The sequence below is a fragment of the Pseudorasbora parva genome, chromosome 14 (assembly GCF_024679245.1).
Source record: "Pseudorasbora parva isolate DD20220531a chromosome 14, ASM2467924v1, whole genome shotgun sequence".
NCBI lineage: Eukaryota > Metazoa > Chordata > Actinopteri > Cypriniformes > Gobionidae > Pseudorasbora > Pseudorasbora parva.
The window spans coordinates 20,003,300-20,020,914 of NC_090185.1; the positions used below are offsets into that span (position 1 = coordinate 20,003,300).

Below are 17,615 nucleotides of genomic sequence, written 5' to 3' on the forward strand. Positions count from 1 at the left end.
TATATATATATATATATATATATATATATACATACAAACACACACACAGAAAATTTTAAATATTATGAATGAACAGGAGGATTTTTTAAATAATTATTTACTTTATATTAATGAAAGTTTAGTCAGAGCTTGTACTTAATTTACATTAAATTAATGTCACAATGCAAAACAATCTTAACCTCAAAAAATAGGCTTTATTTTTCATGCAAAATATTATTTTTTGGTGTGAAATATGAAAGATGCTCTTGTCTGAAATTGTAAATGTAAAAAAACAAACTTCCAAAAGACAAAAATGCACAAAATATTTGCTTCACTCACCTCAATGCAAACCCTTAACTTGCATTTAGAAACTTATGGCTGCATTATTGCTCAGAGCAGCACAAATTTATATTCATAATGAGTATTTTCAGCACCGATGGCAAGTTAAATAGAAGCATGTGTCAGCCTTGAATGAATTGATTTGCCTTGAATGGAATTGCATTATAGCCAAAGCCAATGGGAAGCCGTCATTTACAGAATGTACCGTTTTAAAACACCAACTGTCACTTTTAATAAAAGCTCGCAATAAATTTGACGACTTCGATTCCAGAGCAATATGGTTCATTTAGACTTGTGGCAGTGATGTTTTAAAACATTCAGAAACAAGAGATTTGCGAGGGTCACGTTACGGTTTTTCTGAACTTTTGAGCAGTGTCAAAAAAACGAAACAAAAAAACATTCCTACAAAATGTCTTGGACAAGATCAGCATCTAGTCCCTAAATGTTGCATTTTAAGGTGTCAAACTATCTCTGTTCGTTTCTTATGACTCTTCATTTTTTGATGCACAACTAGAGCTGAATCCACAAGGACCTGTTTGAAGTCAGATGCGAAATGTAAAAAGTTGTGGAATGTAAACGCAGTTGAGAATGTACATGACATAGTGTACGATCTCTGTCACAAGAACGTTTGTTTTTGTACTCGGTTGTCCAGTATAAATGAAAAGCACATTGTATACCCTTAGTCTATCGCATGACTCAGTGAATGGACATTGAGAAGGGCTCAAACACAAGCGTAATGTGTTTCAGGTGACAGCGACAGTATGAGCACACGCTCATTCCAGAGAGACCGAGATGTGTGTAATGGAACATTTGATATATTTCAGGACTAGCGTTTTATTTGAGGTTTGAATTTGTACATTTGGTCTGTTTTACGTAATAAACATGCACAGTTGTTCAAACAAAATGGATGTTGACTGTCTTTTCGAAGAATTTCTATTAATAGACCTTGAAAAATGTATACTCTTGCTCAAGTTTGAAATCCTATTTGTCTCGCTCTTTTCAGAAAATTATAATGTGAAGCCAAAAACTTGTACATAACTAATGTTTAAGTGGCCTTTGAAACTCACTCTAAATAAAACTGTAATTTTCATTCAAGTCATATTCATGTATTTCTGGGGTCATGCTCAGGTAGATGGTCTTGCCTTTAGCGTCTTTGGTCAAAACAGGTGAACCTTGGCCGATGGATGCACATTTATCTCTGCTGCTTATTCCACTGACCCCTGTGAAAACAACAAAAGTGTTATGCATTAGTTTATCATATTAATGAAACAGTATATTGATCAATTGATCTGCCTATATTTAGCCGTTTTGTGATTATACATCCTATTGTATCATATTAAATCAACAATTGATCATTTTTCAGAATTATAAGAAGTCAGTTAGGGTCAGTCATAAAAAATGTATACTTTTATTAAGCAAAGATGAATTAAATTGATCAAAATTGAATGTAAAGACATTTTAAAAAAAAAGAACATTTAAAAAAGATTATTTTAAATAAATATTGTTCTTTTGAAGTTTCTATTTATCAGAGAATCCTTAAAAATATGTATCATGGTTTCCACAAAATATTAAACAGACTATTATTTTCAACATTGATAATAATAAATGTTTTTGAGCAGTAAATCATCATATTAGAAGGATTTTTGAAGGATCATGTGACACTGAAACTGGAGTAGTGATGCAGAAAACATCACTGGAATAAATTACATTTTTAAATATATTACAATTCAAAAGTGTAATAATATTTCATAATATTAAGGTTTTTAAAATCTTTAGAATGGTAGTGTATTATATTTGTGTATGTGTATTTTGCACCTATCAGTGTTATTTTACTATCACTGAGATACTATGATGTTTTTTATTGTTTCAGTATGTGTTTGTAATTTTTTTAAATTATGTATAGTTTATGGTTATTTCAGTTTTAATGTAAGTTATTTTAGTACATGAAGTGAAACTGAAAAGTAAAACATAAAGGGGAAAAAAAAAATCTGGCAGCTAACTAAAATAAAATCTGGCAGCTAACTAAAATAAAATAAATGTAATTTTTATTTCTGTAATTTAAAGCTGCTGTCCGTAACTCTTTTTGTGTTCAAGATTTATAAAAAATTATATAATGAGAATGTACAATATAAATCCATTTTCCAAACCGTGTTTTTGTCTTACCCTGAATCATTATGGTATATTTATAAAAAGTGTTAATATTGGGACTATTTCAGGCCAGACTGGTAGGTACCGCTGCGGAGGTGCACGGTTCTAGCGTGACTCGTCCACAGACATAAACAGAGAGAAGCAGCTCCGGCTACAATGTTCTTCCGCAAGTCCAGGCAGTTCTGTTTATTAACCGCTAGAGCGCAAAAAGTTACGGACTACAGCTTTAATTTATAGATTATTATACAGTTTACGGTTTTAGTTTTAGTTTTAGTTAACTATAATAACACTGGGGCCTCATTTATGAAATGTTACATAGAAACCGTCCTACATTTGATCTTACGGTAATGTGTGTACGCGTGATTCAGAGAAATAAACATCTCTTCCGGATGTGCAATTTAGAAATCTCAAATGATCTTGAAATGGCATGTTTCAGATCTCCGTCTTGTAAACTCCTAGCCTGATGTCGTCATGCTCAGATTCTAGTCAGAATATGAGTCTGATACTGCTCCGGCGAAAATGCCTCTGCGCTCAATAGGATAGACCTACAACCAATCAAAACAACTGAATAAGTGACGTATTTTAAAACAAAGCATAGTTGCCAACAGAACTCAACTGCACGCAGGTTGGAAGTAGTAGAAGAAGAGGAGTGTAAACGATCTTTGTCGGTGTTGTAAAAATAATTTGAGGATACACAGAGTATACCAAAACAATCATCATTTTTGAGAGCAATAGTAAAGGTGAATGTATACGAACAAATTCTCCTTTTAGTAAAAACGATTTTAACCCAAGCGCCTTTGATGACGTGGATGATTACATTACTGTGGATCATATATCCATCATCATAAAGCCCGCCCCGACAATATGATTGGTCCCAACAGCTCTGGTTTGAGCATAGTTGCTCCACAACGGGTCAAGTCCAGACCTCAAATGTTGTGGGCGGGACATCCAGGCTAGTAAACTCCCCCTGTCATTAGTATATAAACGAACACAGGTCAACGTTCAAATCCTTACTTGAGAATTGTGAGCAGCAAGAATTGCTTATATTTCCAAATACCTGAGAGGCTGTGTCCGAAATCGCTAACTACACCCTTAAATAGGGCACTAATTAAGGGGACAGCCATTTGTAGTGGTGTCCGAAACCCTAGTGGACATTATCGAGCGCTCTCATTCAATCCCATAATGGGCCACAATCACGAGTGCACAACCAATGTACACTCAACATCTAGAGAATACCCATAATGCACTGTGAGAGTTTCGCGACAAATAAAGAGGGCGTCCCCGGTTGAATCCATGCATTTTTCAAACTGCTGGTCCAATGTGGGTACAGCGTAATATCATACACGTATAAATTCCTTTTTTAATAGATTATTCATTTGTTTAATTAAGTATTGTAGTTTTCATAACAGAGTTCAAGATAAATCTTTTCATTACTAATGGAGCTTCCGGTTTCAAATGATTATTAAACAGCAAGCGCAAACTATGCAAAAGCGGCAGCCCTTCCGGTGTCTGAATTCACTCTCTCGTTTTCATTCACACCCTCAAGTGAACTATATTAATGGACTAATTTTAAGTGAATGAGGATATAGGGGGCAATTTCGGACACAGCCTATGAAAAGATTTTCATAAGCACATTTCATAAACAAGGCCCCTATAAAACCTATAAAACAATAGAGGATTGTTTGTTCAGACCTACATCTTATGTAGAAATACTAAACAGACAAATCCTCCAGAGAAAAGCACACTGTGAACACCCTAAATATACAGCAATCAGGTTGTGCCAGGTTCCTTGATGTCCTGGTGAACCCTCTGCGTGATTCTACGGCGATCAGATTGTTCTAGAAGTGTGGCCTTTATCTCACATACGCTTCTTAAATAACACTGTTGTTACTGGACACAGTATCTGGACTCAGGATATTCTCACAGGAACGGACCGCTGCAGGAGAGGGTCATTTCTCATTTCATACTTTAAATCCCATAAGATCTTCAGTCTGTTTTAAAAACAAATCGTCTGTTCACACACTACACGTCTGGTTTGAAGAGGCCACTTCTTATAGATAATACAAACCTTCTGTGTGGTTTAAAGATAAAATGCAGCAACAGGGAAGTGATTAATGCATGTTTTATGGCTGATAAGAAAGTTTAACGGCTTGTAAATTGATTTTTTTGTTTTTTCCAATTCAAAACTTTTTTCACTACAGAAAAAAAATCTGTACTATAGGTTCTCAGTGAAAAAACATCTATTCATTCTTAAATTCCAAAAAAGTTGTTACATTTATACTTAAAATGTGGAAACAAAAAAAATAATATAAAAAATATATATTTTATATATAAAATTATGTATAAAATCGTATTCAATTTAAACTGATGTTGTTGTTTTTTAATAGATTTTAGATTAGAACATATTTGTTTTATAATTTCCATTATTTAGCACAATTTGCCAAAAAAAAAAAAAAAAAAACCATCATGATGATAATTACATGGTGTCATCATGTTATACATAGATATAATATTTTTATTTCATTGTGTCCAAACAGGATGATTTTCATGAATTACATTCACAAGAATGAGTATTTGTCACATTATAGTAATGAAAATTTTGTGAGACGCTGTACTTAATTATCATGAAAATATAATTATTTTCTAGAATTACACTAAATAATTATCAAAATATGTATTTAAGCATTTTGTATGCTTAAAAATGCTTTAAAAAACGAATTTATATGTATATTATCTATCTATCTATCTATCTATCTATCTATCTATCTATCTATCTATCTATCTATCTATCTATCTATCTATCCATCTATCTATTTATCTGTCTGTCTGTCTGTCTGTCTGTCGATCAGGCATAACATTATGACCTAATACTGTGTCAGTCGCCCTTTTGCTCCCAAAGCAGCCCTGACCCATTGAGGCATGGACTCCACTAGACTCCTGAAGGTGGTTGTGGTATCTGGCACCAAGATGTTAGCAGCAGATCCTTGAAGTCCTGTAAGTTGCGAGGTGGGGCCTCCATGGATCGCATTTGTTTTTTCGGCACATCCCACAGATGCTCGATTGGATTGAGATCTGGGGAATTTGGAGGCCAAGTCAACACCTCAAACTCGTTGTTGTGCTCCTCAAACCATTCCTGAACCATTTTTACTTCGTGTCAGGGAGCATAATCATGCTGAAAGAGGATACAGTAATTGATCCCCACGTGCATCAATGAGCCTTGGCCACCCATGACCCTATCGCTGGTTCACCACTGTTCTTTCTTGGACCACTTTTAAAAAATACTGACCACTGCAGACCGGGAACACCCCTCAAGAGCTGCAGTTTTGGAGATGCTCTGAACCAGTCATCCAGCCATCACAATTTGGCCCTTGTCAAACTCACTCAAATCCTTACGCTTGCTCATTTTTCCTGCTTCTAACACATCGACTCTGAGGATGAAATGTTCATTTGCTGCCTAATATATCCCACCCACTAACAGGTGCCGTGATGAAAAGATAGTCAGTTTTATTTACTGCACCTTAATGTTATGCCTGATCCGTGTAAATGTAGGTGTTACAGATTGAGCTAAACCTGGTACCAACCTAACAAACGGACACACTCGTCTCTATGGTGTTCATCCCACGCTTTCGTTTTGCAGGCCTTGCTACAGTAGAAGACCTCATGACACCGGCTACAGGCCACAAGCTGCACACCCACCGAACGGCCGCACTGGTAGCAATATTTGAAGCGATGCTTTCTGAAAAAGAAAAAAAAAAGAAAATAGACATGGATTTTAGGTGTCACTCATGTCCACAGCAATAAAAACACTTTATTTGCGACAATGAAGTACCTCTGCACTCTCTGACCGATGCATTTGTTAAAGGAAGTCCTGCTGTTCTCATCAGGGGAGCTCAGGAGACTCGCTGTCGCTGTCGCTCCTGCTCCGGTATACACAAACTTCTCTAAGGGACTGTCACCTTAAACAACAGACAAACACACACATTAGCAACCTGTGATTTTTAATCACACTTTGAATGGATGCACAAACCCTGAAACCAGGGAGACAAAATCCATAAAGCATTATGTATTTCTTGTAACGATCAGCCAGTCTCACTGAGTACGCCTTGGCTCCTTTCCTTCTCACTGCGGTGTGTTTCCATTCTGATCGCTGCCTGTCGCAGCAGATCTCCCATGAGGCCGAGCAACTGCCGGCGGGTGTTATAGGCTTGTCTCTCATGCTTGTTGAGGGCATGATACGGGGTGTGGGCCATGCGCTGGTTCTGATGGGAAAGCAGAACCAGTTTGGTGAGCGGATAGATAAATGAGATTTCAGATGATCTGGAACACGGGATGAACTGGCGATGAAAAGCTGCACCTGTTGGAATGTGCAGTGCGCATAATCCACGACTGTTCCCACAGTGCACCTGCGTCCTTCGTCCACCACTACAGGCATGAGGATGTCAGCGCCAGCTTTGATCAACTTTTCCAGCTTAGCGAAGCGAAACAAAAACAAAGTGAGCAGAGTGATTAGAAATAACTATATTTATTTTTCCCTATTACTTCATTGACAAGTCTCTGAAGTACTAAATTGTTTCTTAACGTGAGTTGAATGATAATTCAACCTGATCTTATGAGGAAAAACATGACTGGGCATATGTTTGCTTCCAAACATGCCCTAACTACCAGTGTCAGAAACATTGACTTCTCAATGTAAAGTGGTCTCTTCATTTTTCCAGAGCTGTATGTGTGTGTATAAACACTATATTGCCAAAAGTATCATTGAATCCAGGTGTCCCAATAACTTCCATGGCCACAGATGTATAAAATCAAGCACCTAGGGATGCAGACTGCTTCTACAAACATTTGTGAAAGAATGGGTCGCTCTCACTAGTCAAGCGTGGTACCGTGATAGGTTGCCACCAGTGCAATTCGTGAAATTCCCTCACTACTAAATATTCCGCAGTCAACTGTTAGTGGTATTATAACAATGTGGAACAATTATAATTATTATAACAATTTGGAACAACAGCAACTCAGCCATGAAGTGGTAGGCCACGTAAAATCACAGAGCGGGGTCAGCACATGCTGAGGTGCACAGTGTGCAGAAGTCGCCAACTTTCTGCAGAATCAATAGCTACAGACCTCCAAACTTTGTGTGGCCTTCAGATTAGCTCAAGAACACTGTGTAGAGAGCTTCATGGAATGGGTTTCCATGGCTGAGCAGCTGCATTCAAGCCTTACATCACCAAGTGCAATGCAAGCGTCAGATGCAGTGGTGAAAAGCACTCCGCCACTGGACTCTAGAGCAGTGGAGACGTGTTCTCTGGAGTGACGAATCACGCTTCTCTGTTTGGCAATCTGATGGACGAGTCTGAGTTTGGAGGTTGCCATGAGAATGGTACTCGCCTGACTGGACTGTGCCACGTGTAAGGTTTGGTGGGGGATTATGGTGAGGGATTGTTTTTCAGGGATTGGGCTTGGCTCCTTAGTTTCAGTGAAAGGAACTCTTAATGCTTCAGAATACCAAGATTTTGGACAATTTCATGCTCATAACTTTGTGGGAACAGTTTGGGGATTGCCCCTTCCTGATCCAATATGACTGAGCACCAGTGCACAAAGCAAGGTCCATAAAGACATGGATGAGCGAGTTTGTTGTGGATGAACTTGACTGGCCTGCACAGAGTCCTGACCTCAACCCGATAGAACACCTTTGGGATGAATTAGAGCCGAGACTGCAAGCCATACCTTCTCGTCCAACATTAGTACTTAACCTTACAAATGCGCTTCTAGAAGAATCAAAAATTCCCATACACACACTCCTAAACCTTGTGGAAAGCCTGCCCTGAAGAGTTAAAGCTGTTATAACTGCAAATGGTGGGCCAACTCCATATTAAACCCTACGGATTAAGAATGGGATGTCATTAAAGTTAATGTGCATGTGAAGGCAGGCATTCCAAAACTTTTGCCAATATAGTGTATGTGTGTGTTCAATGCATGATCCTTTAATGTAAAATATTAAAATGTATATGTAAAAAAATTCATTTTTGCCACAAGCTTTGTATTTTCTGACACCTTTTCTAGGTTAAACGCCCACTGAGTGACACCTAAAGTAAGTTTTAATTGGCCAAATACAGATGGTGATTTAATATTCTAAAAAGCCTGACATATCTCTAAAAAATGTTCTTATATGACTTATTGTATAATATACAGTATTATACAATATATATACAATAATTTTATATATGTTCATTAATATATATATACACTGAATAGTACTTGATTATAATTTATTTAAAAAAATGTCATCATTATATAGATAGAATAAACATATTTATTAAAATTGTATCATATATATATATATATATATATATATATATATATATATATATATATATAATTATTATTTGTATTTGTAATACCTTATTTATTAGCTATACATATTATTCTAAATATATTCTTATTTTTATATTCTTATTTTAAATTCAATTTTACATTCAGTAAATTTACATGTTATTTTATAATGCACTGTGAAGCTACAGAGCCGCAGAAACATATTTCACATCTGCACAGCCACGTATTTTCCCATAAGACCAGGAAGGATAATTAGTTGAAGAGGATCACCAGCTTGACTAGGTTGCGTAAATGTGGCCCATGGTCGTAGTTGATGTTGGCAAGGGCACAGAGAGCGTTGCCCACATGACGGGTGAGTGGAAGATTAGGATCAGCCCCTCCGGCCAGCAGTTCATCCACAGCCTGGGAAAACAGCATTCATACGCACTGCACATCAATGCAATGCCACAGGCTTCTTACCCCCATCCTTCAGTAATGACTTATTATTCCACAATCATTCTCTTTCTTGGAACAGACAGTATTTAATTATACCCTAAAAGATGATTCGTTGCAAATAGCTGCACTACAAATGATTTAGTCAGAAGAAGTGATGTCAGAAATGATTACATACAAGGTCGTTGCCACTTGCGATGGCTAGAGACAGGGGTGAATGGCCACTCCACACATCATTCGGGCTTGCTTTGCGAGAAAGGAGAAGCGCAACCACATCTCTAGCATTCTGGAAGAAAACTCCAGTCTTCAGTTTCACAGGATCCTTCAGAAATCATTCTAATATGCTTTGTTTTTTGTAAAAGTATCATTTTGTTTCAATGTATAAATTGTGTTTTTTACTGTATAATCGCTGTCTCTTTGGCAGGCCACATGTAGTGGTGTCCTCCCACCTTCCTGAGGAAACTCGACCGGGGCTTCGCTGAACTTAGCCAGGGGTCTAGAGGCCATGAAATGCTGATTCTCAAAGGCCTGGTGCTCAAACTTGTTCTGAGGATTTATATTTCTTTGAATAGAGACATTATAACAAGGTTGTGGTGTAATAAATTCATACAAAACTTGAGGTTTGCTCAGACCTTATCAAACTCGTAGGCTTCATCTGCATCCTGAGCTTTGACGTCAGGGTCTGCGAGAGCGTGCAAGAGGAGCTCTGTGATTTCAGGGCCCTCTGCTCCAGGCAACCCCGCTGCTATGTGAAGGGGGTACAGACCCTTTTGCTGTTACGGACGGAAAAAAGAGGAATCAAAAAGATGTATTGCTTATGGAGCTAGCATGTAGCTAGTATGATTTTGCACATTGCTAGCTTGTTTTAACATGTTGCTAGCATGATTTAGCATGTTACATTTAAAGGCGTCATGAAATGCCTTTATTTTATTTTTATACTGTTGTCTGAGGTCAACTAATGATGTCTGTGTGGTTTTTACATTCAAAAACATCACAACCAATAAGTAATAGGCTATTTTCTACACTGGTTTTGATGCTCTCTCCAAAACGCTGGGTTTTGACGAGCGTGACGCACTAGAGACTTGGAAGAAAACGCCCACGTCTAGGATTGGATAAGATTTGCATATTTAATGAGTTTAAGCCCTGTCAGTTCACAAGAGAGAGGAGAGATTGATCGAGAAGCTGCAACCCGAATGATTCTCTCGACCACAGGGCTCGTAAACGTCTTTATCAAACAAATAAAATGATTTCTCATCAAACCGCAATTGATTGGACTATTATTTTTATATTACATATAGCCCACAGGATCGGACGATATAAGCGCGAACCGCGTCACACACATACACATACACATACACGTGCACACGCCGCTCGAGAGAGAGAATAGCAGAACAAGAACAGAATATAATGAGATTGATCGGCCTGCCGGGCTTTGCGAGTCCTGGCCCATACGTGTCTGAGTCCAGCGTGGTAAAGGTATGTTTCTGTTAGACGCATACACATAAGCAAAACGATCTATAACAATGCAATACTATTACATAAAAAAATGTGTTTTACTCACATAAGTGTGTTGCACCATTGCTGTCGGATTCAAATCCAGCATCGACCGGAGATTTGTTTACAAACGATTCGGCAGTGAACTGAAGTGAACACTACTGTCTTCCCCACGTGAGCTGGAACTTCATTAAAAATAAAGTTCAACCACACATTCCTAATATTAGGATCCGAAGGAAGCTTATGCAGCGACTGTGTTCTTCCACAACCAGGAATAGCGCAATATAATCTTCCTCTGCATGTATGTTGTTGTTGACCAGCTAGCACGAGCCCTCCATGAGTCGGTGGACGGGGCTACTGGATTAGACACGCTGTAGAGTCGGTGTTTCGTCGCGCACTGACATCAGTATAAAGCACAGGATCTAGTGTCTGGTTTGCTGGGCCTGGTGTCTATATAAGCTTTTCTTTGACTAAAGCCGGGTGCACACTGTGCGATTTTGCCCACGTTTTGGCCGTCTGAGACAAATTTAGCAAATCCTAAAAGATTCCTCTGATCCTAGGCTAAGATCTGACGTCTTTGGTTGTTAGTTTGACATGTTCACCGGCAGCCGATTAATGAGCGCTGCGATCAAATTTTACCTCAGACGAAATTCTGGCAGTGTCAGAAGATTTGCCACACAATCCTGCAGTCTGACTTCTCCTACGACGAAAGTCAAATATCTCGGTTTTTCAAGACAAACTATGACCAAAACGAGAGCTAGAGATTTTTTTGTAGCCAGCATTTCATTCCCGCGTGTTATGCAGCTCACTATCACCGAGCGCGTCATTCATTGCTGATATAAAACTCCGGACGAGTTTTCTTGCTCGCATCCGTTTTAGCGCGCCTCGACTATCGTACAGTCTGACATTAATGACAACTGAGATCTTACAGTGTGACATGGCTAACATCGGGGATCATGTTCGTACAGTCTAACAAGGAACATTCGCAAAGGGTTTTGAAAAATCGCACAGTGTGCAGGACCCATAACAAGGAAGTTTTCACCTCTAAAAATTTACAGGATATTGTTATATTACAATGACCTTTATATATCAAAAGCTCAAGGAAAAGTTGATTTCTCAATTCATCACCCCTTTAAAATGCACAAAAACTGCCAAAACGCTAATTCATGTCTCAAATTAGCTCATTCTTTTTATAATACTAGCGGGGGGGGGGGGGGGGGGCAATAACGGCAGGTATCATTATACCATTTTTTTGTGTGTTAAATTTCTTTACAAAATAAGAATGAACCTCTCATCTGTTACGTTACATGGTCCATGTTACAAATCTATTCCTAGAGTTCCCTTTTGTATGGCTGGTAATGAAATTGAAAGACTAACATCTGTGTAGGCCGTTCAGCAAAACCTAATTGTTTTGATAGCATTTAATTTTTGTAGATTTAGAATATATTTCAATACGGTTTTATTGTCTTATTCAGTTTTGTAAGTTAAGTTTAGGGGCCGTTTACACAAACTGTTTTCAACTAACAAAATGGAAAACTTTTTATGCGTTTTGGTTCATTTACATGACAACAGTGTTTTGCGCACAAGCAACTTTTGAAAACGGGATTCAAGTGCAAGTTTTTGAACACGATATCGTCTCCGTTTAAACTACAAAAAGGTGAATTTGTGGAAATGGTGACGTCATGCGCATTCATATTACGTGTTCAGTCTATAGGCGCAAAGTGTTTCTTTACAAAGAATAAATGTCTGGCATGAATAATACAGTGCTTTTAGTTGTTTTTGTGGAATTATCAACATTTATGCATTTAACAAATATTAATATTATTTTTTAACGGGGGGGGGTGTCACCTTTTAAAATATTTACTAACTAACATATTATTCTGAAAATGATTTACTTCAAATTATTATATGGTTTTATTCATATGTGGTAATTGTTTATGCATATAAAATATTTATAATATAATTAAAAGCACAAAAAAAGAACAACAAAAAAGAAAGAAATGAATTATCTCGAGGTACCTCTTGAAGTAGCGGTATGTCAGTACGAGCGCCGCACTCCAGTAGACGACGGACGCCCTTGACATGGGCAGCTTTGATAGCCAGGAAGATGACAGGCATGGGGACAGTAGAGGCGTTCGGGTCTGCTCCTCTCTCCAACAGAAGATTAATTGTAATCCATCGATTCCGATGTCTATCAGTTCAGACAGTCACCGGTCACAAAACAAAACATTTTCATTAAAATCATTCTCATAACTAAATGCAAACCTTGAATGCAATGTAAGTCGCTTTGGATAAACTATCTGTCAAATGCATCAATGTAAATGTTAATTATATTGTATAATATTATAGATTTTATTATAATATATTATAAAATTACTGTTTTATTGTTTTTATTATTATTTACAAATATATTTATAAATATGTTAATAGATATTTTATGTAATAATAATAAAAAATGGTACAATCAATTAAAAATGTTATGTATTAATTTTAATTATTAATATCATTATTAAAATATTTATTAACAATTTACCCAAAAAGACTTTTTGAGTAAAATATGCTTAGCTGTCATGAAAATCCATAATAAAAAAAGATTCAAGATAGATGTGACCCAGGCATATTTTTTTGTAAGTTTCACCTTGATAAAAATAATTTGTATAGAAATTTACTCTGTCTTAAGAAGTGCAATTTTCCGGACCGTCTCTTGGGTGTCTGTCGGATTCACAGTTCCCGTCTGGCACAGGATCTCTGCACTCTTCTGCAGGATCTCCTCTGTGACGTCAATGTGAAAACTAGCCAGAGAGCATGCAGAGTCAAAGGTGCTCCTCTCTAGTTTTTCTTCAATCTTCACCTCTTCTTCAGAGTCAACGACACTCTTTGCTTTCCACTCGGGCCACAACACAGAACCCACTGCAATTGTCCCATCGAAGACTTGAATAGATCTTGAAATGATATCATGTGGTTCTTCTGATGGGCTGTCTTGTTCGTGTTCAGGCTGAAGAGCTATCTTCTTGTTTGGGTCTGTATTTGCATTGATTTGATCATAAACTTGAGGTTCCTCAGAGTTGTTGAGGCCTTCTGGTTGGTCAGGTTGTTCTTCGTTTATGTCCTCACCGATTTGCTCTAGGGTTTCCAGTTCCTCCAAGTTATTGAGGTTCTCTGGTTCAAGACTTTGGTCAACCTGGTTGGTCTGTCTTGGTGTCTCAAATGTCTCCTGGCCGCTTTCATCTTTGGGTGTTCCTGTCATTGGATCTGGAAAGGTTTCATGGGAGACGTCTTCCAAAGGCTTGATCTTTAGCGTAACAAATAGAAAAAAAAGGGAGGAACGAAGGGGAAAAATGATCTGACTAACTATAAGCATAGCGAAATACAGCGCAAATCTCAGTATTCATACCTGCGGCTCTGGGCTGATATTCCGGGTCACTTTTTCAGCCAGTGTCTCATGTAAAGACTGAAGCGGGTAGTAGAGTACATTACAGACAGCTAGAGCAGACATGCCTTCATCATTTAACTTATTAACATCGGCCCCGCTGTCTAACAGCATGTGGATGACATTGTCATGACAATGCACCTACATAAACACAACAACAAACCTCAATTATCATATCATCAGCACACATGCAAGTTATACATTGTTCTTATTCAAGATCTGAAACCTGTAGTTTTCCAAATGCTTTTTCACAGCTGTAAAAAAAATAAAAACCAATACTGCCATCTTCTGGCAAATATTGCATAAAAAATGTGAGTGAAAAAATGGGTGTTTTTCTATAAAATTTACATTTTGCAATGAAAAGATATATGTTATATATATATATGCTTTTCATTGTAAAATGTCAACATACATATATATACACACACACACACACACACACACAATAATATAATGGGCATAATGCACTAAAATAGTTTTGCCAATGCATTATATTACTTTATTTAAAAAAAGAAAAATTTAAATAATAAATAAACATTAAAAATATATTTAAAATAAATATAATAAATATTGTATTATAATATTCATATGAAAACATGTCATATTAATATATAATTATATAAAAATAAACATATAACAAATAACTAGAGAGTATTTTCTCCTGGATCATCGGATGTTTTTAAAACAGAAGCTTACCGTGGCTGCTATAAGAGCCGTATGTCCCCGTGCATCACTCACATCGGGATGGACTTTTCCGTCCCTGAGGATTCGATAAACATTCCTCCATTCACCATGTGAAGCTTCTTTGATCAGTTTCTCTGAGTTCAGCTCCAGGGGACCTTTGGGTCCAAACTGAGTCCTGTTCATATTCAGGACCGCAGTGACATCCCAGTCTAATGTTTCTGTCTCAAATCTGAGGGGAAAATTTTACTTTTTTTTGTTAAAAAAAAAAATTGGTACACCTAAATATATACCAATATTGTTTATAAATGTTGTGATAATGTGATTTATAAGTTATGTCCGATTGGTGTGTATATATATATATATATATATATATATATATATATATATATATATATATATATATATATACATATATAAACCCTTTGGTTACCTGGCCAGGTAAATGCTAAGCAACAATCTTCTTACCTGTGTCTCTGAATGTGTGCATTCATTCGCTGCTGAAGTGTCAAGTCTGTCGATGGTGACTGCTGCTCTGTACTGATGTCACTCCTACCAAAAAAGTGAAAGTCCAGTTCCCGGCGTAGACACCTGGGAATGGGCAAATGGTCTGAGTCTGTGGAGTATCTCTCAATGTCTGGAGGCAGGATGAAACGTTCCTCTTCCACTGATAAACCCTGATCGGACTCAAGGGGACCGCCATCTGTACTCCACTTCACATCGAGAGGAAGTTGAGGTTGTTTCAGGTGTTTCTTAGGCAGTCTGATCATGTGTTCTGGGAAGTCCTCCAGACTGAAGCTGCCCTCCAGTGTGGTGCATATTCGCAGCAACACCTCTCTGTGCCAAAGGCCCACATCCTGGCGCCCATCAAGGTAGGTCATGATCCCAGGGCCAAAGCGTTCATCAGCATGATACAAACCCTGTAGACGGGGAAGAGAAATTTTGTTGGTTATCTATTATATAAAAAAGTAAACCTATTGTTAATGAACTATGGGAATTATGAAACCTCAAAAGTTGATCTGTCTGGGAAAACTTGCACTCCGAATCCCTCTTTTTGGTTCAGATAAAAGTTCCCTGTGTATTTGGATCCATCCGGCCAGGAATACATTCCTTTCCCATGCCGATAATCCTTAAAAAATGAACCTTTATAGAACTGAATAAAACATGAAATAATTTGATGTGAAAGTGGCAAGTACTCTACAAATTTTTCAAAATACTTAAAACTTAAATAAATAAACTATTTTTCTTGATTTTCTAACAATATACATTATTATTTAATGTTAAGTTGTGTTAAGTTGTAGAAAACTGAAAATACCAAGAAAACAAAAGGTTATGAAAAAAGGCCTGGATAGGATAAATAAATAAATCAAATCCTTTTCAGCTTCAACTATATAGTAGGCAAAGCTGGTGTATCTTCTTTTCATTCCTATTTATTGATTTTGTAATTTTCTAGCAATAAACATGATTAGGTAATTTTGCTAGGTAATTGAGAATAAATTAATTGAAAAAATAATTAGACATAATTATTAAACTTAGTATTTGAAATCAGTAAATAAATAAGTGTTTTAAAATTAACTGAGTTTTCAGTAGACTGTCAAAAATTATGACAGTTTTATTTGTTTTAATTTACAGTTTTAACTAGATGCAGGTCTCTAATGAGATATTAGCCAAAATACACATTTGAAAGTGGAATACTGACATGTGATGCTATGCTACGTTTTATAGTACAGTGTTCATTAATGACTTGCCTTTCGCAACTTAAACTTTATCGTAACGTTATCTGTTACATATGAAGTGAAACATACCTCTCCATTTGCCCATGTGAAGACACCAGTGCCATGCTTCAGGTTATTTACGAATTCCCCCTCATATTTACACCCATCGGACCATTCCTGGATTCCATATCCATTTCTGTTGCAAGAATCCCTTCCCCACATTACTGAATTCCTCTTCTTATCAGTTCATATTCATTATAAACGCTTATTTGCACAGCGCACGACTTCTGAGTGCCAGACACTTTTGTTTCACTTTTTGTTACCATGACGACGCTAAAAACTGCATGTCGTAAATTTGCAATTGCGTCTGTCAAAGTCAAAAGCCACACATCACGCCGAAATGAAGTCCACGTTAAATTAACAGCAATTAAGCCAGTTGCTCTGTGAGATACTCCAGATGGTCTATTCACAACATAATATACATGACAAAGGCCAACGACCCTCTTCAAATAAACACGTGTTCCTCATTGGTTTGTTTTTGTGGTTGAAGTGACCTGTTATAGTAGTTAAACACCGCGCAACTAGGCAACCGCGACGACCCAGGGGCAGCTGAGAGCGCGCGCGAGCACGCGCTAGCATTTTCTCGCTCCTTCTCACACAACACAAGCTCACACACAACTATGATAACAATGTTTAATACATTTCTAACTAATTAATATATGGTTTCCTGAATTATTTGACAGCTGTCAGCACCAAAGCATCGCGAGCAGAACGCTTCCAAACCTATGTTCCAAGCGCGTGCTCTGAGCGCGCGACACATGATACTTGCCGATCGGTTACATTACAAGTGCCTGCACTTCCAACGAGATGAACGTTTAATTAAGAGTCGATATTGTGAGACCATTCGGATAAATAGTTACAAAGAAAACTAAGACACTTATGATACGCTGTTGAGAGGTTTGTGCACTTGTTAATAATAATAATTATTATTATTATTTATAATAATAATAGATTTTATTTATAACGCACTTTTCATTTCGAAGAATCTCAAAATGCTACATGGGAAA

General features: G+C 37.2%; 1 protein-coding gene across 1 annotated transcript; it reads right to left on the bottom strand.

The window, feature by feature from the left end:
- Positions 1-2: 2 nt before the first annotated feature.
- On the bottom strand, positions 3-17,284 carry ankmy1 (ankyrin repeat and MYND domain containing 1). Its single transcript, XM_067415760.1, has 16 exons — positions 16,639-17,284; positions 15,840-15,986; positions 15,302-15,753; positions 14,849-15,065; positions 14,117-14,293; positions 13,392-14,014; positions 12,742-12,913; positions 9,861-10,001; positions 9,628-9,774; positions 9,407-9,514; positions 9,067-9,198; positions 6,821-6,934; positions 6,560-6,725; positions 6,296-6,422; positions 6,048-6,202; positions 3-1,538 (listed from the first exon to the last, which is right to left on the bottom strand). Exons 1-16 carry the CDS (start codon positions 16,768-16,770, stop codon positions 1,387-1,389), a joined length of 3,162 nt encoding a protein of 1,053 aa, XP_067271861.1. The 5' UTR covers positions 16,771-17,284; the 3' UTR covers positions 3-1,386.
- Between the last annotated feature and the right edge of the window lie 331 nt (positions 17,285-17,615).